A 26324-nucleotide genomic window follows, 5' to 3' on the forward strand; every position below is an offset into this window, starting at 1 on the left:
CCACCCCTGCCCTGCCTGCTAACATGGCGGCCGCCGCGGCCGTGAAGGTAAGCGTGTGTCCGCACCGCCGTGGGTTGGGAAGGAGGCGGCCGTGGCGGCAGGAGGCGGCGCCCACCGCCGCCCTCAACCCCTCCCCGCCTGCGGCCTCCCTCCCCTCGACCCGGGCCGGCTCCGGTCGTGCGGAGCGGGAGGGTGCGGGCCACGCTGCTGCCCTCCTGGCGCTGCCTCTCGCCCGCCGTGTTCTTCCCTGCTCCCTGCCCGCCTCCGCTCCGCCCCCGGCCCGCCGGGAGCGGCCCCGGGAGCATGGCGGCCCTTAGCGGTGCCTGGCGGGAGGGGAGCCGCCATGGCGGGCAGCGCCGGGCTGAGCGTTTCCCCCACCGAGCCTCCGCCTCGCCCGTTTGGGGCCTCTCTGCCGCGGGGCCGCGCCGCAGGCGCCGCGGCCCTGCCGTGGTCCCCTGGTCGTCCCGGAAGAGACGAATTTTTTTTTTTTTTTTTAAATGAGAGCCGGAGGCCTTTGCTTCTCAGGGTTTTCCACCCGCCTACGGTGTGTCGGATTTGTCAGTGAGAGAGACCGGAGCGGGTTTGTGACTATGGCTGGATGCACAAATTCCAAAGCTGCAGCAGAAGTGAGACGGTACAAAAGTTTCGCTTAAGACTTGTCCGTCCCGTGTGTTTAAAAAAATGGCTCCAAAAGGTGACGGCCTGCGTCAGAGATAGGCAGGCCAGTTAGGCTGGAGCAGGCTGAAGCTCTGGGTTTGTTTTTTGACCAAAATACAAATTAGTTTTCTGAGGTGAAGTAACTCTCCCAGTTGTTTTGGTGTGTAAAAATCTGTTACAAACTGTCTTTATTTTACAGGGACAGCAGGTTTATTCTCTTAACTATAAATTGTATGCAGTTTGCTGTTTATCTCCTTCTAAGTGAGAGTCTTTTTAAAGCCATCCTCTTCTCATTATCCCAAAATAGAAGAGAGGAATACAGATGTATTCACTGATTGTTAGTTGTCACAAAGACTCATGAAATGCTTAACATGTACTAGTGTTTAAGACCCTCAGATGTACAAGTGTAGACTGTTACTGCACTGATACTTCTGTGTCTTGTGGGTCAACCTACTTGAGGAATTTCACCAAACAGTAGGTCAAGAAAGGTATACACTTCAGTGTGATCGTTATTGGAACTCCCACAGAGAAATGCTTTTGATTTTGTAGTTACTGGTGTGATAACTTTTTATTAGGTTTCACTTGTGTGGCTCTTCCTCCCAATGTTTGAGATGGACTATACCATAGCAAAATATTCTGTGTTGCATTCCCTGAAATGCCATTTTAGACTAAATTCCAGATAACCTTAGCTACTGCCTTCATTAATTTTTACAGGTTCTTTGTGTCACTTTGTAGGATGCAAAGTCTGGAAATAGAGCACAGTCTTGAGGTCACTCCTAGATGTGACTGTCTCTGCCTTTTGAGGAAAGGTGAGACTTTTCCCCCTGAGTTGACTTCTCTCTGCCATTCCTTGCCTGGGCTGCTAAGTGGAAATAGACCTTAGCGTCCTTAGCAGGGTATCTGTCCACCAAGCCTAGAGCCACTGCATCCCTTTTGATAATTAACTAGAAGATCTGTAAAGCAGAATTTAATATAGAACCAGATTTTTAGGTCTTCAGCCCCCAGACACAGCTGATATGCCTGGAGGTTATGTAAACTGGAGGAAAAATAATTCTCTTGCAGAGAGGTAAAATTAATTTTAGGTTTGGAGCTGCCAGCTCGAAGTTGGTATTACATCGTTGGAGAATCAGCTGCTTCAACAAACGTCTGCTGGCCTAACATTCCTTCCACTGTAGTAGTTCTCCTGTGAATTACAGTGAGCCCAGGGTTTCTCTAGCCAGTGTTGCCTAAGGTAGCTTGAAGGTTGACCAAAGTGCTGCAAGGAGAAAGAAGTCAAAAGCAAGTTCAAGGTAGTCTAGCTCTTCTTCCATGCTGTGGGTTCTCTACCCTGGGAGCTGTGACTGTTTTGCACTGCTGCCATTTCTGACAGCATGGCCATTGGTAAAAGCCTGCTTTGTAACTGAACTGTACAGCACAAGCATATCTTGATTCCACTGCAGCAGCAGGAGTAGCAAGCCCAAGAGCAAATCTGAAAGCAACCTCACTAGGTCTGTGCTGCCATGAACAGACCAAACTCTGTACTGCCACAGATCAGGTGTGCTGCTTTCTGGTACAGGAACGGTCTGTTACAGTGCTGGATGTGTGCGTTCATAAGGACCATAAAGCATTGCAGTTCCAAAATAACTTTTATGTCATGTAGCTGGTATCTCCAGTATTGCACTGTTTTCCTCGGTCCCAACAACTTTCACTTTGCGAGACATAAAAATCCAGGCAGATAAGCATTCCCAATTTGACCATTTGAATAGTCTCAATCTTAAATCATAGGGCACTAATAAAACAAGGATTACATCAAAGGAAAGCTAGCTAAGTTACTGAAGGAACCTTTTTTTTTTTCTAGATCTAAAAGAAAAAGGCACTGTTTTGATCCTGACTTCTGTTAATAATCTTCCCTGTTTACTGAATGCATGCATGAATAATGTTAAAGGTGGTCTTTTGTTGACTTTGAGCTTTATGATTGCTTCTGTTGCACACTTCTTACACAATTCTTAAGGCAAAAATTATTCATCCTAAAATCTATATAGTTTTCAGGATTTTCATGAGCAATCTGACAATCTGAACGTTTGTGATAAATAAGCAACATGAGTAACATGGGAACAGACCACCAGTACTACTGCAAACAATGATCTAGGTCTTCCCTAATGCTTGAGTATATTTAGGGTTGGAGTTTGTGGATTTTTACTGGTATTTTCCCTTTGCACTACTCCTCGTGCTCCACAGGGGGGTAGCAAAAGGAAATAGGAGGTCTGTTAAAACTACTTCAGTGTATCAGAGTTTACACCGTCTGGTGTGAAGAGCTTTCTCAGAGAAGTGTGTGATGTGTAATGAAGACCCCAGAATCTCTGCTTATTGAAACAAAATGCTTGATAAGCCAACTAATACAGTGGTTGAATACAGGGGTGTCTATGCATGTGAAAGCTAAGAAAAAGCTAGAGTAAGAGACAGTTGGGTGTGTATTGTGGAAGGGAGGTATTATACTTTGAGGTCTGCAGGTTTCACTTGAGAAATTTTCTGTCTTTAAAAACAATAAAAAATGGTGGAACCACGCAGTAATAAGTCACACCAGAATGGTTCCAAATTTTTTTTTTCCATGATAAGCAACTCATCCATGGTATGAATTCTTCAACTTAAAAGTGAGACAGGCTTTGCAACAACTTGTTGCGTTGGAGGGAAAAAAAAAAAAGCAGTAGCATTTTCTCTGTGTGTGATAAACAGTGACACTATTTTTAAATACCATTGCTAAGCTTGAGGTTGTGAAGGGCCTGACAGTACCCATTCATTCAAAGAGCTAGAAGTGTTCTGAACTCAAGAGAAAACTTGACTTCATTGAAAATTAAATTATCTCTAGAAGGACAAGAACGAGATACTTTCCAATGATGAACAAGAAAATTCAGATTCATTTTTCTTTAGCTGGAATATGAAATCACAGGTGGGTTTAGTCTCAGTGAGAATATATGTTTCAAATTACCTTTTTTCTCTTTCCCCTTTTTTACAAAAGAACTAGAACAGATGAGCAAGAACAAGAAGTCAGTGATTACTAAAGCATGTCAGATAGGTGGTTTGTGAGTCTCTTCATGCTTTTTCACTGCAGGTTGTATCAAAACATAACATAGAACTTTTAGCCTGATTTCCTAAGGAAATAAAATACATTTTATTTAAGTGGCCCTTTGCTTTGCCCTCTCTTTTCCCTCCGCCTTATGCTTTGAAACTGTTAGTGAATTTCATAAAAATTTGCTACTTGAAGACTTTAAAAAAAGTAGGAGGATCAAGAGTCTGTTAAGTTTCTACTTAGGGAAAGGTTGTGAGTTGAATAAAACCAGACAGTAGTGTGTCTACACAGGACGGAATTAGTGACCCAGCTGCAGGCAGTTTGAATGAGCACTTACACCTTCTTAGGTACCAGACAATCTATTTGTAAATATGTGAAGAAACCCAGAAGTGCTCACAGCAGGTGAAAGAGTCAGCAAATTCTTTCTATTTCACTTGTGAAGATGGTGTTCAGCTGTCCCCCTTTTCAGAAGCTGTACTGAGACAACTTACTGAAATTGGGAAGTTCTTAGATTTTGTCAAGTCACCACAAAAACCTTCTACTAATATTTTGAAAAAAGGTTTTCATTATTTTATATGTATAATACTATATAGTAATGCCTGGTATTCAGGACGGCTGTTATGTATTGGACTGTTTTTCCCCGTTTAAACAAGAAGCCTTTGTTACAATATGCTTTATACAGGTGTTTCTCACTCATTAGAGGCATTCCCAAATAACACCCTTCATTTTTGTATTAGGAATAAATGATGAATTGGCACATCCTTCTGCATTTTCAATAGCTTTTTTCATTTGCTATCTTTTAAAAGGAGAATCATAGTGCAAGAAATTAGCAAGTTAAATACAGTTGTTTAAAGTCAGTCATTTGAAATTTCCTTTCTGGGAAACTCTGCTGGGTATATTATGTTTTGTTAATCTGTGGTCTAACCCCATCTCAAGCAGAAAATACATTTCGTAGCTGCCTAGTTCATTTTTCAGACATGCTGTTGAATGGAGTGTAATCTCAAGAAGACTAATACATAGTTTTCTGTGTAAGATCGGAATTATTGGTGGAACTGGCCTCGATGATCCGGATATCTTAGAACGAAGAAGAGAAAAATACATTGATACTCCCTATGGCAAGGTGTGTATAACCTGTTCTTTTTTTATTACTGAGACTTTTTGCTGTTTTTAAAGATGTCTGTATGCTTTAAGAATTTTCAGACTGTTAAATGAATGCATCAAGGAGTACTGCCACAAGACTGTTTCCCTTTAGTTGCTATGTATTCTGTGATTCTTAGTTTGTAGAAACAAGGTGTTACAAAGATGATATGCAAAGGAGACATACCTCTTTTCATTTGTAGATTGGATGAATTTACAAACTCAGTCCTGAATTTGCAGTCAAGAGCGATAAACCCTGTCTTTCAAATGCATGCTGTTGTGTGATCTGTAGTATGTCACATTGCTCCAGGAACCTTTCTGAATTGAAGAAAACTTCTTTGAGTTATATGGACCACCCTCTTCCCTGTACCCACTGAATTACGCCTCACGTACCAGTGCTCTCCTTACAGTCATGCTTATAACCACAAAATTAAGCTCTGAAACTGTTTTTGTGGCACAGGTATTCTTGGCCAACTCTCCTTCACATTGCTTCAGGCCTTTTCCTCAGCAAAAGGGAGTGGAGGCTAGGGGTGTTGCTCTTATACACAGTGCTGAGTGTGTTGCGGAGGACAGTTTATGCCCGAAAGCATTTATAGTAGAAACAGGGAAGGCAAAGGATGAGAGATTTACAGGCAGAAAATCAAGGGGAGGAAGTTCATAGAAGAACTGGATCTCAGATACTCTGTAATATCATAAGACTGGGGGAGTCTGAGTGCTTCATAATTCTATCAGAATTATCTCTTATGAAATCTACCAGTGTAAGCTAGAATACATACAAAAAAACATCTGGCATGTGGTAGCAAGAGCCATTTTATGGGTAGAATCTTGCCAAAAACTCTCAGAGCTGTGGTGTGTGATTGAAAATCTGAATCTGTGCCTCCATTCAAAATGGCGTAAGGGGGAAGTAAAAAGCAAGCGGAATTTTTGTGCACACCATTCAAGATGTGGAAGGAGATAAAGGTTAAGGGAGGAGAAAACATAATCAGAAAAATACTTTTGACTTTTCCACTATCCCTCAAAATCTAACAAACTGCAAGAGAAAGAAGAGAACTTGCCTCCTCCATTTTCTGTACCATGATCTCCAAAAAGTAGCCAGTATTGGTCTGAAGTAGAATCCACTGATGAAACCAAACTGTTTGCTGTTGCATTCTGTATTTGTGAGAGTCATGGCTGGTCATAGCTTGGCTGCGTCTGAAGAGTGCTTACAGAGCAAAACCAGCACTAGTAGCAGATATTAACTGAAGCCTTTGTATCCAGGAAAGATGAAACACTCTTCTCCCTCACAGGAGTCTGTTTTAAGGGCACAGTGGCAGCACAGCATTTGGAGGGCTGTTTTGTCTCAGTGCTGGGATGCAGCAGGATTTTAGTGGTCCAAACTGTGTGGTGCACTAGGTGGGCCTACAGCAGGGTTTAGTATTACTAAGAAGAGTAGGAGTACCTGCAGGATGTCTCCTGCATAAGGGAGTGGAATAAGCTTCCTCAGTATGGGACACTTTTTTAATTTCGTTTAGGAAGCAGCTTAGCTACTGTTGTTTTAATATGTTCTTCACAGAATGCAACATGAATAGGGGAAAATAAATCTTGGTTGCCTGTTGTGGTTTCTGAGAAACCTCCATCAGTGGACTGTCTGTGTCTGAGCTTATGTATTATGCATTTAGCAGAGGCTCAGTTTAAAGAAATAGCTTGTGAATATTCTCTCTCTGTATGGTGGGGCAGGGAGTGGTGTATAACTGAGATGTCATGGTAGGAACCCAAGCAGGGCTCCTAGATACTGTGATGAGCTGAACTGGGACTGTTAAGCTGGCCTGGATGGAAAACTGCAATTTATGGGGCTTCTGTATCTGTGAAAGGGACCACAGCAAACAGCGAGCTTTTGACCTTACCCCTGCTGGCCTGTCACTCTTCTCTCTGCCTGTAGATATGATAAGAACTTGGACTATTGTTCTGATGGTTGTTTCATGTAGGCACTCCTGCACAGAATCACATTAGCTTCAGTGTTTGAATGCAGTTTACACCCTCGTTTTTCATCGTCATGGAGCAACTGGTGGATCAGCCTTAGTGTAAGATGTGCAGGGCTGCAATCACAAGTCACAGTGGCACGAAGTTCATTGAGTGAGTCAGGTTGATGGACTTAATTGAAGCAGAAACAGACCTCACAAATTTAATTGGTATCACTAGGTGAATCAATGTTTGCTTATTTTGCTGTGGAGGCCTTTTAGCATTCAGGAAAGGTGTTACACAGCCTGCCTTTCTCATTTGAGAATAAAAGAGATGAGGGAAGTAGGTATTGCTGAATGCGAAATGTCAAATGATAACTTTTTTAACGTGTGCTTGGAAAAATTTAGAATTTTGTGGTTTAGGTTAGTATTTTTTTCTAAAGGTGTGTCTTGTTCTTGATTGTTACTGAAATAAAACCAAATAGGAATTTTTCTGCCATAAAGATGCTCTTTCACAGAGCCATGACATCACTGAAGAGAGGATCTGTCTGAAATTTCAAGAGATAAAGGGCTTGATCTTAATAAGATTCTAAGTTCAGAACTTTGTGGTCTTTGAATTGCTGAGAGAATTAGAGATGCAACATCAAGCCTATGTAGTTGAAGCAAAACTAGGAACAATGAAAATTAATGTCTGAATGCCAAAAGGAAAATGCAAGGCATAGTTAAAAAAATGTATGTCCATTTCATTCTACCCTCTAAAAATGCAAAGTGTACAATTCTACTTTCCTTGAATTTTCATTTTTAATTCTTAAGTTTCTTGGCAAGGACATAGCCAAAATATTTTCAGCTGAAAACCTTTCTGGTGGTGATGTTCCTTGGCACCTTTTACATTTGACAACAGCAAAATATAAGTTTCTTTAATGCTGTTTCTTTACTTTTAGAAGCAGAATAATAGCTTACATTTTGTTCATATAGAGTCCTTGAATTGTATTCCGCTTTGGCCTTCTCTAATAGTAAGAATCATTCAGTAACAAAACTTACATCACTAGGGAATGTGAGGTTATTTTTTTCAGGTGAAATATGGAAAAGTTTAAAGGAAACTAGTATGAAAATTTCTGCAATTCTCTATATTGGCATTGGTCCGTCCTCCCATGATCTTTCATGTTACATTAGTAATACTAGTGAACATGCAGTACATTAGTTTTTTTCAAAAATAAATATGCTTACAGCTGTTAATATTCCAGCCTTCTTTTCTCCCTGTCCACTTCCACCATTTTGATTGCATCAAAGATTTGGTACTCTATGGAAAATACCTGAAAACTTTTTGGTATTCCATCTCCAGATATGGAAAATATTGTTCTCTTACAGGATAAGAAAATTTCTTATAAGAGCATTTATCTTAATCATTGAATTTTGAATCTACTAATAAAACATTGTTCAAAATATACTTTGTTAGGTTGTTTTACTTTCTGCATGACAGAACTTGGTTCTGAATCACCTTCCCCCAAATTGGCAAAATATCTTCCTGTTCTAGAAAATTGTTTTAGGTGCCCTTGCTTTTTTTGCTCATACATATATCTGGCAAACAAAGCGGGGTGGGGTTTCCACCTTGCACATGAGCTTTGTAAGCTTGCATCAGGAAAATCAGACCATGTGATGTAACACTTAAGCTTCTCTTCTGCCTGCCCAAAATTATGTACATCATTTGGTTCCGAAACTAGACCACAGGTTAAATGAAGGCTTGGGGAACCTGTGAGATACTTCTCCATCTCAGGTTTTCCTTAGATTTTTATTTTGCTTGTTCGTTCTATTTTCTGTTCTAGCTTGGTTCTGAGGTGAGACCGAAGAAAAAATTAATTCTGTAAGCACCACATGAACAATACCTTAAGCATATTTGTGTTGCAGACAAAGGGGATTTATTTAAATTGTTTGTTACTGTCATAATTTTGTGTTAACTGCCCAGGGTTCTTTGCTTCCTTTTCTGTTTTGCAACACTGAGTAGTATATGTCTGACTTGGATTTTGTGGAAGGAGGAAGTAGTTAAATACATACATTAATTATTAATGTTTTGAGAACTTTTCATTGGGCGTTTTATTATTAAATCCTGCTTTAAAAGTACTGTATTAGAGCTTCAAATTCGGATTGTTCCACTGGAAGTTTTTATTATTTTACTAACATTTCAAAGCTCCTGAATACAACTGACATAACAGTGGAGAGGTACAAGCACTGGAAAGAACTTGTGGGAGAAAGAGAGCGGAACAGAAGCATACACTAGCTCTGTTAAGTGGTTAACACATAGTTTGAAATTTCTGTATCTTTCACTTCCTTGTAACTTTACACATGCTGGCTTATCCTTATTTCCTCTCTTTTAATGACCCATGATGCAGTATCTGCAAAGTTTTTTCTTAAACTGTCAGTTCATCATTTAGCAGAACATTCTTCGTTCCAAATCTTTCTTTCTCCCTGCCATGTTTCTAGCAATCGTGTACAAGAAAGGTACTCAGGCAGTCACCTGGAAGATGCCCTGAATGTGTTCTCTGGAAATCTGTGTAAAGATGATAACCAGTCCTGTTACACAGCCACTCTGAAGCCTTTTGAAGTGACTAGGATGGCAGCAGATAGGGATAGAAACCCTGGCTACCACAACTAGATCTTGAAGTCTGTTGGATTTCAAAGCTGTTGCATTCTTGCTGCATCAGCAGCATATGCCAAAATTCAGTGGAGTTCTGTGGTGATGCTGAATATCAAATAGCAGTTAAATTAGACCTTTCTACCCCAAATCTTTTGGAAACCGATATAAACTTGAATCTATTGCTTGCAATAAACTTGAATCTGTCATTTGTAAAGCAAAGGATCCAGTCTTCAACTTACTGATCTTTACTTTTCATTTTGATAGGAAGCAAGGAATTTTGGCTGAAGTCCTCTTTAATTTTTAAGAGTATTTTTGTGTGCTGCTGTGAGCTAAGTTGCAAGCTTATTCACACAGCAAATGCCTGCTCTCAAAACAAAACAAACCCACAAATGTGTGAACCTTCATTGTTATAGAATGTTACAACATCAAAATGCCTTGGCAACTAGACATCAAGGCTTTCACCCTGTGTGAAATTTTGCTCTTAAAGCCATGTCTGGTTCAGATGAGTATATGTTAAGTAAGGTAAATAGATTAAACGTTTAAATGTCAGTAAATTAATATTAAATGGTAACTTCTAAAAATAAGTCAGAATACACTACAGTTCTAAAAATAAATTTTCTGGAACATTCCCTTTATTAAAAAAAAATATGGTAGATATGTGGGCAGAATTTAAACCTAGGTGATTGAGGAGATTTCACATTAAAAATTACCAAAAAGACCTGTGCAATAGGTAGTAGAAAGTGGTGTTTTTATTAGAAATTAGTATCTCTAAAATGCAGCTATGTGGGATTCATGTCTTACTTTATTCTAGATCTCTGCAAATTTTCAAGTGTATAGTAGAATTAAGAGCTGTAAAACTAATTGTAATTGAAATCCTGCAGCTAGCATTGAAATACAAATAAAATTATAGCAAGTAGCAGGCAACAGAACATTTCTAAATGCAAATGTGTGAGTCCTTCCAGATACTTACAAACTTGTGATCAGTAAATAAATTGTAATTTTGTTAATAGCTATTTCAGCTTTAAATCCCAGGGTATGGAAAGAAAGATTGGTACAGAGTGGCTTCCAGCTTATTTACAGTTTCTTCTACATTGCAATAAAAAGAGTGAAATGCATGCAGTTCTGAATTGAGCAATGTGAGAAGCGACACATCCAACTGCACTGCTGTTCAGCACAAATGCAGTTTAACATCTAATTAAACAGAGGCGTTGCATTTTTTAACAAAAAGGGAAGCTAGAAGCATTGCGTATTTCAGATCCCTGATGCGTGTGCCCAGGAGCAGAACACAGCCCACAGAGCAGTCAGTTTGTTGTCGTGGTGGTTGATGACTTGGGGACTGCCCCATGTGGGCAGTATGACCATGGCAGGACATGTGTCCCAGCTGGACAGCTAAATCCAAAATGCTCTCACTTCCTGTCTGATTGGTTATGTATATTCTCATTGTGTAGCTGTGAGAGGAGAGTGCATGCTGTCTCATGGTCCCTGGGCTGACCAAATACAACACTGTTTCTGCCACTAGTGTACCAGAAGTTCTCTGTCATATCACAGTTCACTTCCCAAAAGCAGGATTCCCAGCAGCAGAGAAGAGGGAGTTTGTCAGGAAGCTGGGTAGGAATGAAGGGTGTGTTGGAGGAGTCTAGAACTCCTCCTCACACCCCTAGTGTGAGCTAGGGGGCCATAGTAGGAAGGGGACAGAGAAGAGAATGGGGAGTGTTATGGAAAGGGACAGATTAAATCTGATAAAATACAGATTGGAAACTGGCCAATGTGACACCCATCTATAAGAAGGGTCAGAAGGATGATCCAGGAAATTACAGGCCTGTCAGCTTGACGTCAGTGCCCGGGAAGCTGATGGAGCAGCTCATCCAGAGTACTATCACACAGCACATGTGGGACAACCAGATGATCAGGCCCAGTCAGCATGGGTTTATGAAAGGCAGGTCCTGCTTGACAAACCTGATCTCCTTCTACGACAGGGTGACCTGCTTATTGGATGAGGGAAAGGCTGTGGATGTTGTCTACCTTGACTTTAGCAAGGCCTTTGACACCGTTTCCCACAGCATTCTCCTGGCAAAACTGGCTGCTCGTGGCTTGGATGGGCACACGCTTTGCTGGGTAAAAAACTGGCTGGATGGCCGGGCCCAAAGAGTTGTGGTGAACGGAGTTAAATCCGGTTGGCGGCCGGTCACGAGTGGTGTCCCCCAGGGCTTGGTTTTGGGGCCACTCCTGTTTAACATCTTTATTGATGATGTAGACGAGGGGATCGAGTGCACCCTCAGTAAGTTTGCAGACGACACCAAGTTGGGTGGGAGTGTTGATCTGCTCGAGGGTAGGGAGGCTCTGCAGAGAGACCTGGACAGGCTGGAGCGATGGGCTAAGGCCAACTGTAGGAGTTTCAATAAGGCCAAATGCCGGGTGCTGCACTTGGGCCACAACAACCCCCAGCAGCGCTACAGGCTTGGGGAGGAGTGGCTGGAGAGCTGCCAGTCAGAGAGGGACCTGGGGTTGTTGACTGACAGCCGGCTGAACATGAGCCAGCAGTGTGCCCAGGTGGCCAAGAAGGCCAATGGCATCCTGGCTTGTATCAGAAATAGTGTGGCCAGCAGGGACAGGGAAGGGATCTTACCCCTGTACTTGGCACTGGTGAGGCCGCACCTCGATTACTGTGTTCAGTTTTGGGCCCCTCACTGCAAAAAGGACATTGAATTACTCGAGCGTGTCCAAAGAAGGGCAGCGAAGCTGGTGAAGGGTCTGGAGCACATGTCGTACGAGGAGCGGCTGAGGGAACTGGGGTTGTTTAGTCTGGAGAAGAGGAGGCTGAGGGGAGACCTCATCGCCCTCTACAACTACCTGAAAGGAGGTTGCAGAGAGCTGGGGATGAGTCTCTTTAACCAAGTAATGAGTGATAGGACAAGAGGTAATGGCCTCAAGTTGTGCCAGGGAAGGTTTAGACTGGATATTAGGAAGCATTTTTTTACAGAATGGGTGGTTAGGCGTTGGAATGGGCTGCCCAGGGAGGTGGTGGAGTCCCCATCCCTGGAGGTATTTAAGAGTCAGGTTGACATAGCGCTGAGGGATATGGTGTAGTTGGGAACTGTCAATGGTTGGACTAGATGATCTTCAAGGTCTTTTCCAACCTAGACGATTCTGTGATTCTGTGATTTCTGTTGGGAGGGGGCTTTTAGTAGGGGATGGCACCTGTTTAGCAAAAAGCCACCAAAGTTCACACAAGGGAGTAAGAGGTGCTAATCAATGTGAAAGCAACAAATACATTTTTTCATGTTTGTGTAGCAATGTTTGAAATACTGTTTCAAAGTATTTGAAAGTATTACTGTTTCAAACCGTAAAGTAAGGACTTGCAATATTAATGTTAGTATGGACGCAGAAAAACTGTGATATTTCTTCTGGTGTCAAGTTTGATTTTCCTGTTCCAGACTGTTTTACTAATCTGCCATATCAAATTCCAGAGCTGAGCTGAAGAAAATGTAAAACTACAGTGGTAACCAGTATTTCCTTTCATAACTATCCTGCTTATTTTTAAGCAGCAAAAAAAGTTAAGGTTTCTAATGTGATTGTCACGCTGTAACTAATTTTTATTTGCTTCTCTTGCAGCCCTCAGATGCTTTGATATTGGGAAAGATAAAAAATGTGGACTGTGTGCTGTTGGCAAGGTAAACAAGCATATTAGGGGGTTTTATGTTATGTGTCCTAAAGTTTTCTCAAAAGTTTGTTGGGTTTTTTTTACATTAGGTGAACCGAATTTTTACTCTGACTTCATCTTGCTCTGTGTGGTTGCTAGCAAAGTCCAGCAGAAGTCTGGTATTTGTCCTGAACAAATTTGATGCTGCAGGAGCTCAGTGTATTAAAAATACCGTATAGGTTAGGAAAGAGAATCCAGCTGCAAGGCTGCCTGCTCTGGTGGTAGGTAGGTGGTACCTGATAACCTCAGTAATTTGTCTGCTTCTTGTGTTTGCAAATTTCCTTTGTGAAACTTGGAAATTGCCTGTTTCCAGATAAACTGTATCTCTGGTAGCACTGTAGTCTCTTCCAAATCATCCCCTTTGATTATTGAGTCCTCTCTGTTACTTTTGTTGCTTAGGAGCCTGCATCCAATTTAGTTCTCCCACTCTGGGTCATTTTTATTCATACATCTGTTACCATTCTCAGAAGAGACTCCAGATGAGTGCATGGAAATTTCACACTAATGTAACTGTGGATATCTAGGACCAGTGTGCTACTAGATTGAACAGAAGAATATTAACGCAGTTGCCAGCATCTGGACAGCATGGGCAGAGCCAGGAGCTGATAACAGGGTCCATCAGCAGTCCCAGACAAGTCAAGGTGATGAATCAAGTCCAGACAGGAACAGTAGGAGATGGAGCCAGAGACAGGGTTGGAGATGAATGCTGCAGCACGTGTCCAAAGTCCATCCAGAGAACAGGTCTGGAGACAAACTGCAGGATAGGTCTGAAGGCCATCCAGGAGGCAGGGCTGGGCACAGGCACATCTGTGACTTAGGCCAGGAGTGAAGGCTGGAGCCTGAGCTTGAAGGCAGGATCACCTAGGCTCATGGGCACTGAGTGTTTGGGTGGAGGCCCAGGGTGAGGCTGGCCAGGGCAATTATGGCCCAGTGGTGCACTCAGGGCCCCAATTCTTTTCATGTCGGTACTTTTCCATTAAGCTGCTGACTGTTAAACATCTCTGCCATTATACTTCTGTCTGTGGTTTTACTTTTTTCACCTTGCATGGACTTTGCTCATGTATTTTATTACACCTGGACAACATATTTCTTATTTTCTCAAATGAAATGCTAAGCCAAGATCGCATGGGTGTTCTGTGTCAAAGTAGACCTTGGGCTACAGGTGACTGAACAACTTGGCTGTGGTTTACATCCTTGCTGGGATTTATGACCATTCACGTATGACACTCGTGAGTTTACTTTTGGGAGTAAGGTACCTGCAACTTCACTTCGTGTTTTGGGAAAAATAACAGAGTTGCTTGTGAATGCCAGATTTATAAAAAGAGGCATGTATGTTCTAGAAGAGGATTACAACAACTGCAACATTAAGCAATAAATCTACATGCCTAGTAGCTTACCAAAATGCTAATGACAACATGGGAATCCTGCCTGACAGTGCTTGTCATGTCTGCAACTCCCAGTTTTCAGTTGATGAAGTTCTTAAAACCTTTTTGTCTCTCTGAAAGAATCAATTGGGAAATTAAGTTCATCCTTTCCTCCTACTTCGTTGAAAATAATTTTCAAATGTGTTTAATCATTATGTGAGTGATGTACCTCTATAGTGATGACTGAGATAAGTCTTACATGCACAAGCTTTTGTGTTAAGTATTTCCTGTCTTGGTGAGAAAATACACTGCAACAGTGTGAAGTCATTCTTCTAATTTATTAAAGCTGTCAGATCATTTCAAGAGCAAAGAGAAAAATGTGATGATTCTACTGTTTTTTTGAGAAGGTGACAGATTAAAACAGTGTGTTTTTTCTGGTTTTAATTTCCTATGATGTGCCGTTCTTTTCTGGGTGAGAATACAAACAGCACTTCTGGGTGGAAAATTTGTAGAGGTGTATATAAATCTTACAAATTTGTTGTACTGTATGGAAGATTTAATCTGCTAGACTTGGATTATCAGAATCTATGGAATTGACCTAAAAAATTCAGAGAAAAATGCTTTTTGTACTCTTGAAGCTGCTAAAGTGTATTTGGATTGTATTTTCAAGATTCTTTTTACCACAGTCTTGAACTTAAAATTTTTGCATTTAAAAAGAAAACTACACCACTACTTCTCAAATCAAATACTGAGAGAACCCTAATACAGTTAGGAAAACAAGCTACACTGGAAGTAGCTGAAATGATCAGTTCCACTTCCAGTGTTGTTAGCGAAATTACCTTTCCTGAAATTCTCTGTATCTGGGAGAAGGAAGTCAATTTCAGTCTGATTTATTTTACTCTCTTGCAACATGTATTTTTGCAGACATGGAAGGCATCATACAATTATGCCATCAAACATCAATTACCGTGCCAATATCTGGGCATTAAAAAAAGAAAATTGTTCCCATGTATTAGTGACTACTGCCTGTGGTTCATTACGAGAGGAAATACAACCTGGTGATCTTGTCATAATTGACCAATTCATTGACAGGTGAGTAACATTTGGCTTTAATTGTGTTCTTAGTTTTGGAGGAGAAAAAAGAAGACAAGTGGGGTTAAACCATATAATAATATGTTAATGTTAAATTAAGTTTTTGTGGAATAAGGTGACAGCCTCAGTTCTTCTGGCAAAAAATGAGATTCATACAAGGAGACATGGTAGGAAACAGGAATGAGATTACAAGAAGTTCAGTTCTAACAGACAGAAGAAATAGCAGGCTTTGAAGAATGGTCTCAAATGAGCTAAAATGTAGCTCCTTGGGAAGAGTATTCTGAAGAGAAGACATCTCTTATTCTCAGATGTGGGAGAAGAACATGGGTAAGAGCACAATCCATTCTAAGTTTTAAGAATAATCTGAAGTGAAATGGAGAGGTGCAAGAAAGCATAGTAGGAGCCAGGTAGGCAACTTTATACAGTAGTAATGAGTCTTTACAGAAGAGAGATCAAATACAACACAGTGGGAAAAGAGAGGAGGTAGTTTTAAAACAAGGATATATGCTAACATTTTTTATTTGCTAAGGATCATAAAGAAGTAAATTTTTTCCAAAGTCTACTCCAGTCAGTCCTCCCCTCCTTGATTATCTGATGTTTAGAAAAATTCAAGCAAACAGGGGAAAAAAAGCTACATTTAAAGATCACCAACTACACAAAATATTTTTAAAATACAGTTGCACATTTTAAGAGGTAAATTTATTATCAGTACTTATAGGTATACTGTACCTGGAAGTTTTATTTGGGTATTCCACCCAATTTTAAGTGTTTGGGGTGGTTTATGCAGCTTTTTTGTGCTTTTGTGGGGCTGCTGACAATATTTCATTGCCAACTGAACACGTATACTTAGGTTTGTTCTCTGCAGTGCAGTGCTACTCATGTTTTGACTTACTGATATTTTTTGTGTGTGTAGCTGAAATGCTTTTTCTCGTAAGAGAGTACATTTTAAGTACAGTGTATCTAAATGACTAAGTACCCTGCAGGAGCAAGCCCCATACAAACTGCTTCCTGTTATACTGGAGTTGATTTATGGATGGAGAGCATCTGTATTGCTGACAATGGTCTGGTTTTTTTTTTTCTTCAAGTCCGAAAGTATTTAGGCTGATCACTTTGTTTATACAGATTAAATCACAATCATCCTTATTCTGCCAGTAGTACTTGGAAATGAGTAACTAGTATTGATACTGATTTATGTAGAAAAGATATTAAACATACTTGGGTACACAGTTTGGATGATTGTGAGTAAAGCACCAGTTATTTTGACAGCATTATTATCTAGCAGATTCCTAAGTAGATGAGGGGAGCCTAACCACGCTAAGTTGTGAATTGCATGCATGGTAGGAAGTAGCCTCTGGCCCAGAGAGCCTGCAGTTTTAAACAAGAAACGGTTGGAATGATTGCAGAGTTATTACCTGCTACAGATGAAGAGTGGAAGTATGGAGAAACTAACTCTTGCAGAGGTCAGGCAGAAAGACTTTAACAGAGCCAGGAAGTGAACACAGATATGAAATCTGAGACCATTTTTCATCCATAATGTCATTACCAAAATTAACAATTCCTTTTGAAGCTACCTGATCACCTCTCACAGCTTTAAATTTCCCAGCACTTGCCAGTCTGCACCATAACTTCAGAGCTGGAAAAGAAATAATCAGCTTGGTTAAGTCTGGGTTTTAAGAACAAGTCCCTTTCAAGAAGAAAGAAAAAAAAAAGGTTATGGAACAAATCAATATATTTATCTATTTATCTGATGTGAAGATGAGTGAAAGGATAAGGATCATTTACATTGCAACAAAGAAGACAAATAGTACCTTGGGCTGCATTAGTAGGGGTGTTACCAGCAGGTCAAAGGAGCTGATCCTTCTTCCCCTCTACTCAGCACTTGTGAGGCCACAACTGAATTACTGTGTCCAGTGCTGGGCTCCCCAGTGCAAGAGGGACATGGACATACTGAAGATTGTCCAATAAAGGGCCACAAAGATGTTGACAGGACTGAAGCATGAGGAGAGCTGGAAGTGTTCAGCCTGGAGAAGTCTCAAGGGGGAGCTCATCAGTGTATATAAATACCTGAAGTGATGGTGTAAAGAAGACAGAACCAGACTCTTCCCAGTGATGCCCAGTGACAGGACCAGAGGCAACAGATACAAACTGAAAGAGAGGAGTGCTCTCTGAACACCAGGAAACACTTTTTCACTGTGAGAGTGACTGACCACTGGCACAGGTTGCCCAGAGACACTATGGAGTCTCCATCTTTGGAGATATTGAAAAGCCACCTGGACTGGGCAGCCAGTTCTAGGTGGCCCTGCTTGAACAGAGTGTTGGACCAGTGACCTCCAGACGTCCCTTTTAACCTCAACCATTCTGTGATTCTATGATCTGTGTCTTCATTTAGAGTTTATTCAGATGGCCACCATAGTAATGGCATAGCTAATATATGGGCAGCGTTTAATTCAGGCAAGTTTTCATTTTGATTTAGAAGAGTGGGAACTTGTGGGTACTTGTTTCATGGCTTCAGGAAACGGAGAAGCGTCTCAGAAAAGGAGGTGAGAACATTTCAGTGTGGAAAAACAATATGTAATATAAATATTGAAATCATTACTAGCTTGCCCTTTAGCTAAGAAAACTGACAAGTCATAATAGTCTGCTTCATTTGAGAATTTGATTTCTGTGATAAGTCTTTTCCCCTGATGATCTTTGACAGTGGGTATTGACTGCTGGTTCTTTGGTGGTAGGGTCTGCATTTTTGCCTTTTGCAGAGGTGTATCATGTGTACGAGTGATTGCATTATGTATCATAAATCATGAAAACAGTGCTGCTGACAGGAGGATATTTTTATGGGACAAAATAGATTAATTGTCCACCAAAGTCTGAAAAGATGCAATTTTTTTGAAACACCCAGTGAAAAATCAAGGTCCTGCAAACAAACTATGTTAGCAGTCTTGGAAAGAAGGTTAAAGCTGCAAAAACAGTCAGTTATTTTTCTTGAAAGGTACCCTGGCTTCTGTGTAGTGATTAACCCATGCCAGGCACTACATAGAAAAGAGGCCTGGGTCTAGGTGGGAAGGATTTGCTCAAGCTGCCACTGAAAGCAGTCCTTTCTAGGTGTCCAGGTACCTTTCAGGTATGAAGCAAGAATTAAAAACGGTGAATGGGAATAGGAGAAGAGCTAGAATTGAGCAGAAAGCTGTAGGCAGCAATTGTAATTTGCTCCCTGTGGGCATGTACTCTGTGGCATTAATGACAGGATTTCAGTATATGGAGTTGTGTAGGAGTTCTGTCTAGTTTAGGGCATAGGTTTGACTTATAGTGGGGAGCATTGAATAGGTGTAATAAGAACTATATAGCTTTTCCAAACTTCCGAGAACTTAATTCTGCAGATCATTAGCACTCCTAGTAGGTGTTTGATTTCATATGTAGAGTCACTGCTTTCTGCGCACTTATCTATTAGGGTGTGTGTTTAAACAATAAAAGATGTTTTGTTAAATAAGTACCAAAATATTTACATGGTGTTGTCCCTACTTACAAATCCAAAAGTAACCACAGGTAATATTATGGGCTGTAACAGTTGTTCTCTTCTTTGAAACAAGTGCCTAAAAAAAAATCTGGAAGAATTTTTTTACGCCTTTGGCTCCTGTTAGTTTATTACAGTGCTGTTAGTCAGCTGACTAGATCAGACTGATTAGGGGCTTTTTAATACTTTGTTGCTGCTGCTGTTTGCTAGGAAAAGAAGAGTAAGATGGTAACTACTTACTTGGATGACTCAGCTTCATAAAAGAAATCCTGTAACAGCTGCCAACTTTATTATTTGAATTCTTTGTGTCACACCAATACAATTATTATAGTATTGTTGCACTCTTGTTTTGTGGGATAATTTTCTTTCAATGTTCCTGAAGAGGCAGAGCATGCTGAGACTGCTTTTTATACTGCAGATGCCAGTGTGAATTTTCATTTTGTTCTTTAATTTCTAATAGCTTGTTGATAATTCAACACTACTGGAAGAAAGTTGATGATGCAAGTGGTAGAGGACTGTTTGTCACAGATGGAAATTATTTGTTTATTCACATACTTGAGTTGGGTTTTGCTTCCTAGCATCAGTCATAGTGAGCACTGCCAGAAAATCTTGTTACTGTGATAAAATCAAAATGAAGGAGCAAAAGTCACCTTACTGTCTGATTAAAAGTGTGGCTATTGCTGAGGATAGGGAGTACAGGCTCTGGGGACACCTTCAAAATTGTGGTATGTGCAGCTGTGAATTTGAAAAAGCAGTAAGGGCAAGGTAGGCATGGCTAAACTATGCAAGAGTGCAAGGGTTTGCTTGCACTATGATTAGCACTGTCTCCTTGAGCTTGATGCACAAGCGGTTATGAACAAAAACATACATGCCCCTTTCACAGGGGAAGAATTCCCTTTTCTCCTGTAATGCTGCCCACTGTTTGGCACAGAAGCAGCATGAGGGTCCGGTGGGGATTCTCTGTAGAGCCCTCCAGAGGTCAGATGGCCAGCAGGAGCTGTGCAGCCCTGTGGTTATCAGTCCAGTGCTTTCAGGTGCAGCTTCTGATTGCCCCCACTGGGGGCATCTCTGTACTTTCCCTTCATGCTATGCTTGATCCTTCTGGACTGTGCGCTTCTACTACGAGTAGTGTGGCTAGTTTCTAGGCAGGCACTTGATGACTTCTTCCCGTTTTAATGTAAACAACCAGGAGTTGTATAACATTCGGTTGCGCTCTGCTGTTAAGCAGGCTCTTCTTCTGATGGAGGGCATGTGGACTTCTCCACACTTAAAACTATGAGATCTAATAAGCAAACTGTCTTTGAAGAGTAGCTGTTGAGTTCCTTATTGTTTGTTTCCTGATGGCTCCATGAGGAGTCAGTCAGGGAAACTTACATAATGACAGAAGCTTTAGGCAGATACTGCTGTTTGCTTTCTGGCTCTTGGTCTCTGTGAGAATAAGGCAAGGAAAGCATCTGTGATTCTGTAACCTTCATTCTCTCTGCAAGGGATACAGAGAAGCAGTACAGATTACATGCTGCTGCCCTCTACCTTGCAGACAGGTGGGTGGGACAGATCAGAATGGCCAACTCCTGACTTGAGTAGCAGGACTACAGAAAGGAGGAGAGGCTAAAAGACATTCCTCTGTGCCAGTCATTACTTCATAGATAGCAAGAGTCAGATTTTGGTTCAAATCTGCCTTTATTCTCGCCCTAAGCCTCGCAATTTACGGACACATCAGCTGGCCCCATATGGAATAGCTGTGGCCTTTGCAGAGTTGAATCCTTCCATGCGGAAGAGAAATTGTTACACTCAGCGCAAACACATGTGGACCATTGCTCAGAGCAGTCATAGGTCTTACCCTTGTTACTTATTCCCATGAAGTTTGTATGTATGGTGTTAAATATAGTTGGATTTCTTTATTAGATCATGTACTGATGTGGCCTTTAGGGTATCTGAAAGTCAGAGATTAATATTTATGCATACGTGATCTTTCCTCAACACTTTTCTGAGTGAAAGGGCCTGACTAACAACATCTGAAATACTGTAATGCAGGAAACGGATTATGACTTTTCCCATTTCCTCCAATTCTAAAAATTCATTAGCAGACACTGAAAAAAAGTGTGTAAAACCAGATATATTCTATTTGCAGCTCTGCAGTATCTCATAAAGGAAAAAATTGATATTACCATTTCAAGCAATTTTAACAGCTGTATCCCCTTTTGCATATATTTTTAATTTGCTGTCATCCTTAAGGCTACCCTATAAGTACTTTTTTTTCAAATCTACTCTAACATATAAGTTGTATTTAAAACCTTCTTTTAAATATTTGCTGGTGACTTGGGTGGGGAACTGCTGCAAGAAGTATTATCAGCAGAAATTTTGTACTTTAACTGTGGCTGTTGCATTACTTTTCTCCCACAAATTACAACATGTGACATACTTCAATAAAAGAAGGAAGTGTCTCAAAGAATTTTGTTCTAGAGGGTTTTTGCCATCTAGTGCATTTTAAGGTAAAGTATTGGTGGGTAACAGTTCCAGTAGTTGTCAAAATGGCATGCTGGATAGTAATTTCTGCAGCATATTTGACTGTTTCCATGCAAAGAAACAGTTTCTCAACTAAAAGACAGGAGAAAAAGGATTCTTCTTGCAAGCTGCCAATGCATGTGTGTAATCTTTCTGAGAATTTGAAGACATCCTGTTTCAGGGTTTTTTTGGTTGAATTTATACCTCTCTTGTTCAGGAAACTGTTCCTATAAATCTCCATCCTTTCAATCTAGGAATGCAGTGGTATGAACAAGCTCTATTTTGGCTAGCTTTGTGATAATTCAGACTTGATTCCTTCCCTTCCTGAAAGCTTACTGTGCTCTTTTTTTCAGAGATTACTTGCCTGACTATTAAATTTAGCTGATTTCTTTTGGGTAGAATTGCAGCATGATGTGGCTGTGTCATTTAGGAAAAAATCAGCATTTCAGTGTCTTGGTAACAATAGATTTTCTCTAATTAATTGACAATGCACTACTGGAGTAACAGTTCTATACTCTTGAGTTCAGTTCTGAAAGGTTTGTACAGAGGCAGGATTACAGATGGTCGTTCCTATCATACTGGTATTTTTGTTCCCTCCCAGGAATGCTATGTTTGTTGGATTTCTGTAAATTTCTTGCTTTCTCTTCTCTCTGAGCATGTTTTCTGCTTTTCTAGGACAACTAAAAGGCATTGTACTTTATACGATGGGCAGCATTCCACTCTTTCAGGAGTATGTCATATTCCAATGGCAGAGCCATTCTGCACCAAAACCAGAGAGGTTAGTAAATTTTGTAATAGTATTTATAAATGTTATTTTTATGACACTTACTCATTATATAATAGTCTAATTATGCATTCTTAGATTACAGAGGCAATCTGCACCTCTTTATTCCTGTTTCTCAGATATGTCATGGTATTAAGGAAAAATGTAACATTTGGAAGGCACGGGAAGTAAATATCTTCTGTCTGTAGAAGCTGTCTTCCTAAGAGAGGTGTGCAGAAGATGTCGGTTAGCAACCTAGATTTCCCCAGGGTCTTAATAACAGGACAAAAGATCTTTATTTATCAGGTAACAAGCCAAGAGAGCAACAAAGTGGACACAACAGTAAGATAGAATTAGGAATTAGTTCCTTTTTGTTCTGAATAAAACTACACCTATGGTAGAGGCACTCTACATACTTAATACAAAGAATTAAATAAAGAGTACTTTAGCATTCACAGAAATTACATGTCTGCTTTTGTGTGTTGTAGCAGTTGGTGGTGGTGGACAGTCAAGGCTTAGTTTAAAGGATGTTAAATGTAGAAACAAGCCAAATTACAGTAGCCTTTTATTCTTAACTGTTGTTCTTTGTTTTGTCACTTCAAGATTTTCAGGCTTCAAAAATGCTTAGACTAAGCAGTGTTAAACACTGCTCTGTTTTTCAACACCTTTATAAGCTTCTGGGAGGAGCGTATCTGTGATTAAATATGCCAGCTTAGTGTATTCTTAGACCTGAGGAAAAGGGAAGGTGAAGATTGAACTGCTTATTTTGTGCTGTTGTGAAATGCTTTGATCAGAAGCTGCAAGGAGGTACATTATCAGGGGCACAGGAATGCTTACAGACTCAGTCATATCCATCTAAGAAACTTGCTCTCTGTGCAGTCAGTTACTACACCAAGCAGGACAAAGCAGAATTGTGAAGCAGGTGGCCCAATCTGTACCCAGAGCATGTACAATATTTATACTACTGAGCTATTCTGCTCTTGTCACCAATTCAGTGTCATTACAGGCTATTTTTATTAATTGGCCAGATGCAGTGTGGTTTGGAGATATCCACCAGCAGATCCACACACTGTTAGTAGAACAAGGCTTCAGTGCACTGGGAATCAAGGTGTTTTGCAATGAAGTAAAGACATTTTAAATCTCATGAGAAAACATACCACTACATATTACACATGTGCATGCTTTTGGCCTTCTTCCATTGAGCAGTAAATTATACTTTGCATTTTTCACGCAACAAGAGCCTAGCCACATGCTCTTACCAAAGATTAGTCAGCATATAATTGCTTACTGACTTTGAGCATGATGTCATGTCACAACAGATACAAGTAGTTTATTGACAGCTAACTATACACTTTCTGAAGTGGATTAAAAACAGTGTTATTACTGAAGTGATTGGCAATACTTTACACTGTGTCTTTTTCTCATTTTTTAGAAAAGGTAAGTAGATATGCATAAGCCATTTCCTGAGGTTGCAGGAAGCGTATACCAAGGCTAGTGTTCATTTGATTGCTGAGTAGCTAGAGACAATGTTCTTTGGGTATTACATTGTTTGAAATGCAAACAGAGAAATGCTCCTTTTCAAACAGAGAAAAAACATTTAGGTACTTCCCAGTCTCACATGTGATCATTATCTCATTAGCCTATACATTCTAATCATCCTAGCAGATGCTTTAAAGAACATGTGGTTTTGAGCTCTTAGGCTGAAAAGGGATACTTTCCTTCATTTGAAAATACCAGATAAAAATGACTTAAACTTTTTTCCTGGAACTATCCCTGAAAATTGTTGAGATTGTTTCAGCCCAGTTTATCCTAATACAGGGGAATTTCATAGATAAATGCAGTAATAATAATAATAAAGCCAAAAGTATTAATGTAATAGACTACAGAATTTTGCATGAAAACATCTGAAAACTTTATATTAAATTGCATTTGTTCAGATACATGAAGATACTCTGGTTTTTATGCACTGTAAATTCAGTGAGAATCTGAAAAGAGTTTCTCTTTTCTCTGACTGCAAATTTTTGATTAATGTAGGGTGTCATGGTTATTACTGCTTCCAGAAACTGGGGCTTACTGCAACATCTTATAGGGAATAAGGTTGGAACTTTGTAAAGAGTTTCAGGGAAATACTGCTGAACTGTGGGTTAAGTCAAATCACAATTGAAGTTGTCTATTGATTTATTAACAACATGCAATTAGCTGGCAATCAGTGAGTCATATATTCAGAATGAATATCTGCAATAAACTACAATATTAAATGTGATTCATATTAGATTAATTTACAGCATATTAATAAACACCTATAAATTTCTAAGTGTCCTCTGTGGCTAATCCCCAGAAGCTCTGCTTTACACCTGCACAGATATTCACGCAGTTGCATGCACAAATACCCTTCCCCTGCACATGTGGGTTACATGCATGCCCACCTTCTTCTTCCAGTGCAGGTTTACCTGTTTACACACATCTGCAGTGGGAGGTGTGGGTACTCCAGCCTTCTGTGTAATTGTGCTCGTCCACACAATCCACTGATCCACATGCCAGTGAGGAGGCACCCCACAAGGTCACATAGCACACCTGAAGTATCGCTGCTTGTTGCACCTGTATATGGCAGGTCGACCAGCCAGCTGGAGTGCAGGCTTCTCACAGCATTTTGAAGGGAGACTGCTCCACCTGGCCTGTGTGAAGGTCGTGATGCCGACAAGTCAGCTTTTAGTGGTGTCAGACTAGGTTTTCACTGCTGCTGTGTTATGAAGCTCTCTCCTGTCATTATTTTTCATGCTGCTTTTGCACTTCTTTTCAAGCTTTTCTTTTCTGTTGATGATTGTCTTAAACAGATGTCATCATAGTTACTTTCCCCTTCCTACTCAGCACAGTCACAGGTGTCCTAATCCCATCTACACATGCTGATACACTTATTCCTACTGTATCAACTGGCATTGCCCAGGCCACTTACCAAGAGAGGAAGTCATGATGATTCTGCCATATGCAAGGTCCTAGTTGGAACTGTAAAGATTGATGTGAAGTGCATGGTATATATAAAGTGGACAGCTCAGTCACTGGGAAAATATGGTGATAATTTCTCTACAGAGTCCAGGATACTCTTTGAAGTATGTGCTTGTAAAGTTTATTTTCAAAAAAGTAAATTTCTATTACTGTTCTCAGCAGCTCAACTCCACCATGTGGTACTGTAGTGCTCAGTGGAGTGTTTTCACCATTCTGTTCTTAACATAAGCACAGCCTAAATATAATGCAAAAATGTTCTGTTTTCCAGTCTTCTTGGTCTGCATCGAAAACAGCAATCCAACCTTTACTAGTAAAATTAGATGAGTCCAAGATCATTCCTGTTAGTAGGATTATTAATTTCTTTTGCTGGATGAGGAAACTGGAACTGATCCTTCGTTTTGGACAGCTGTGGCCATATGAAGCTTGACTGCTTTGTATAAAGCTAATTTCTTTTGTAAGTTTTCTCATGGGATGCAAAAACAGTGCACCAGGAGAATTATTTCCTTTTCCTGGCATGTTTTGCAGGTTCTTATTGAGACTGCCAAGAAGCTTGGGCTCCAGTGTCATTCCAAGGGGACAGTGATCACAATTGAAGGCCCACGTTTCAGTTCTCGAGCAGAAAGCTTGATGTTTCGCAGCTGGGGAGCTGATGTTATCAACATGACCACAGTGCCTGAAGTGATTCTTGCGAAAGAAGCTGGAATGAGTTATGCCAGTATTGCCATGGCAACAGATTACGACAGCTGGAAGGAACATGAAGAAGCAGTGAGTGAAACTTTTTTTCCTCTGGCTCTTGTTCTGAGGAATCTGGATGAGAACCTGCAGGTTCTGATAAGAGATCACATACTGAACTAAATCTGTTCTTTCTTGTATCAGTACCACTGAGTTACTCTGGATGAACAATTGTAAAAGTACAAACAGAATCAATTGTTGCTACTTCATTCATTTTCATAAACTTGCCTCACTACTAGCACACCTTT

The 26324-nt window shown here is 40.5% G+C and overlaps 1 protein-coding gene across 4 annotated transcripts in view; it reads left to right on the forward strand.

The window, feature by feature from the left end:
* The first annotated feature begins 1 nt into the window (after position 1).
* Positions 2–26324, forward strand: part of MTAP (methylthioadenosine phosphorylase) — a 33136-nt gene continuing 6813 nt past the window's right edge. The window contains exons 1-6 of one of the 4 annotated variants that reach the window (XM_074812637.1): positions 2–47; positions 4737–4823; positions 13022–13080; positions 15398–15565; positions 22254–22356; positions 25870–26109. In XM_074812637.1, coding sequence (XP_074668738.1) covers positions 24–47; positions 4737–4823; positions 13022–13080; positions 15398–15565; positions 22254–22356; positions 25870–26109 — 681 coding nt within the window. In that variant the 5' untranslated portion in view covers positions 2–23. Of the gene's footprint in view, positions 48–546; positions 635–3419; positions 3584–4736; positions 4824–13021; positions 13081–15397; positions 15566–22253; positions 22357–25869; positions 26110–26324 lie in introns of those variants that run through there. The other 3 variants (XM_074812636.1, XM_074812638.1, XM_074812639.1) reach the window with 3 other exon arrangements.

Source organism: Strix aluco, chromosome Z, assembly GCF_031877795.1.
Source record: "Strix aluco isolate bStrAlu1 chromosome Z, bStrAlu1.hap1, whole genome shotgun sequence".
NCBI classification, from domain to species: Eukaryota; Metazoa; Chordata; class Aves; order Strigiformes; family Strigidae; genus Strix; species Strix aluco.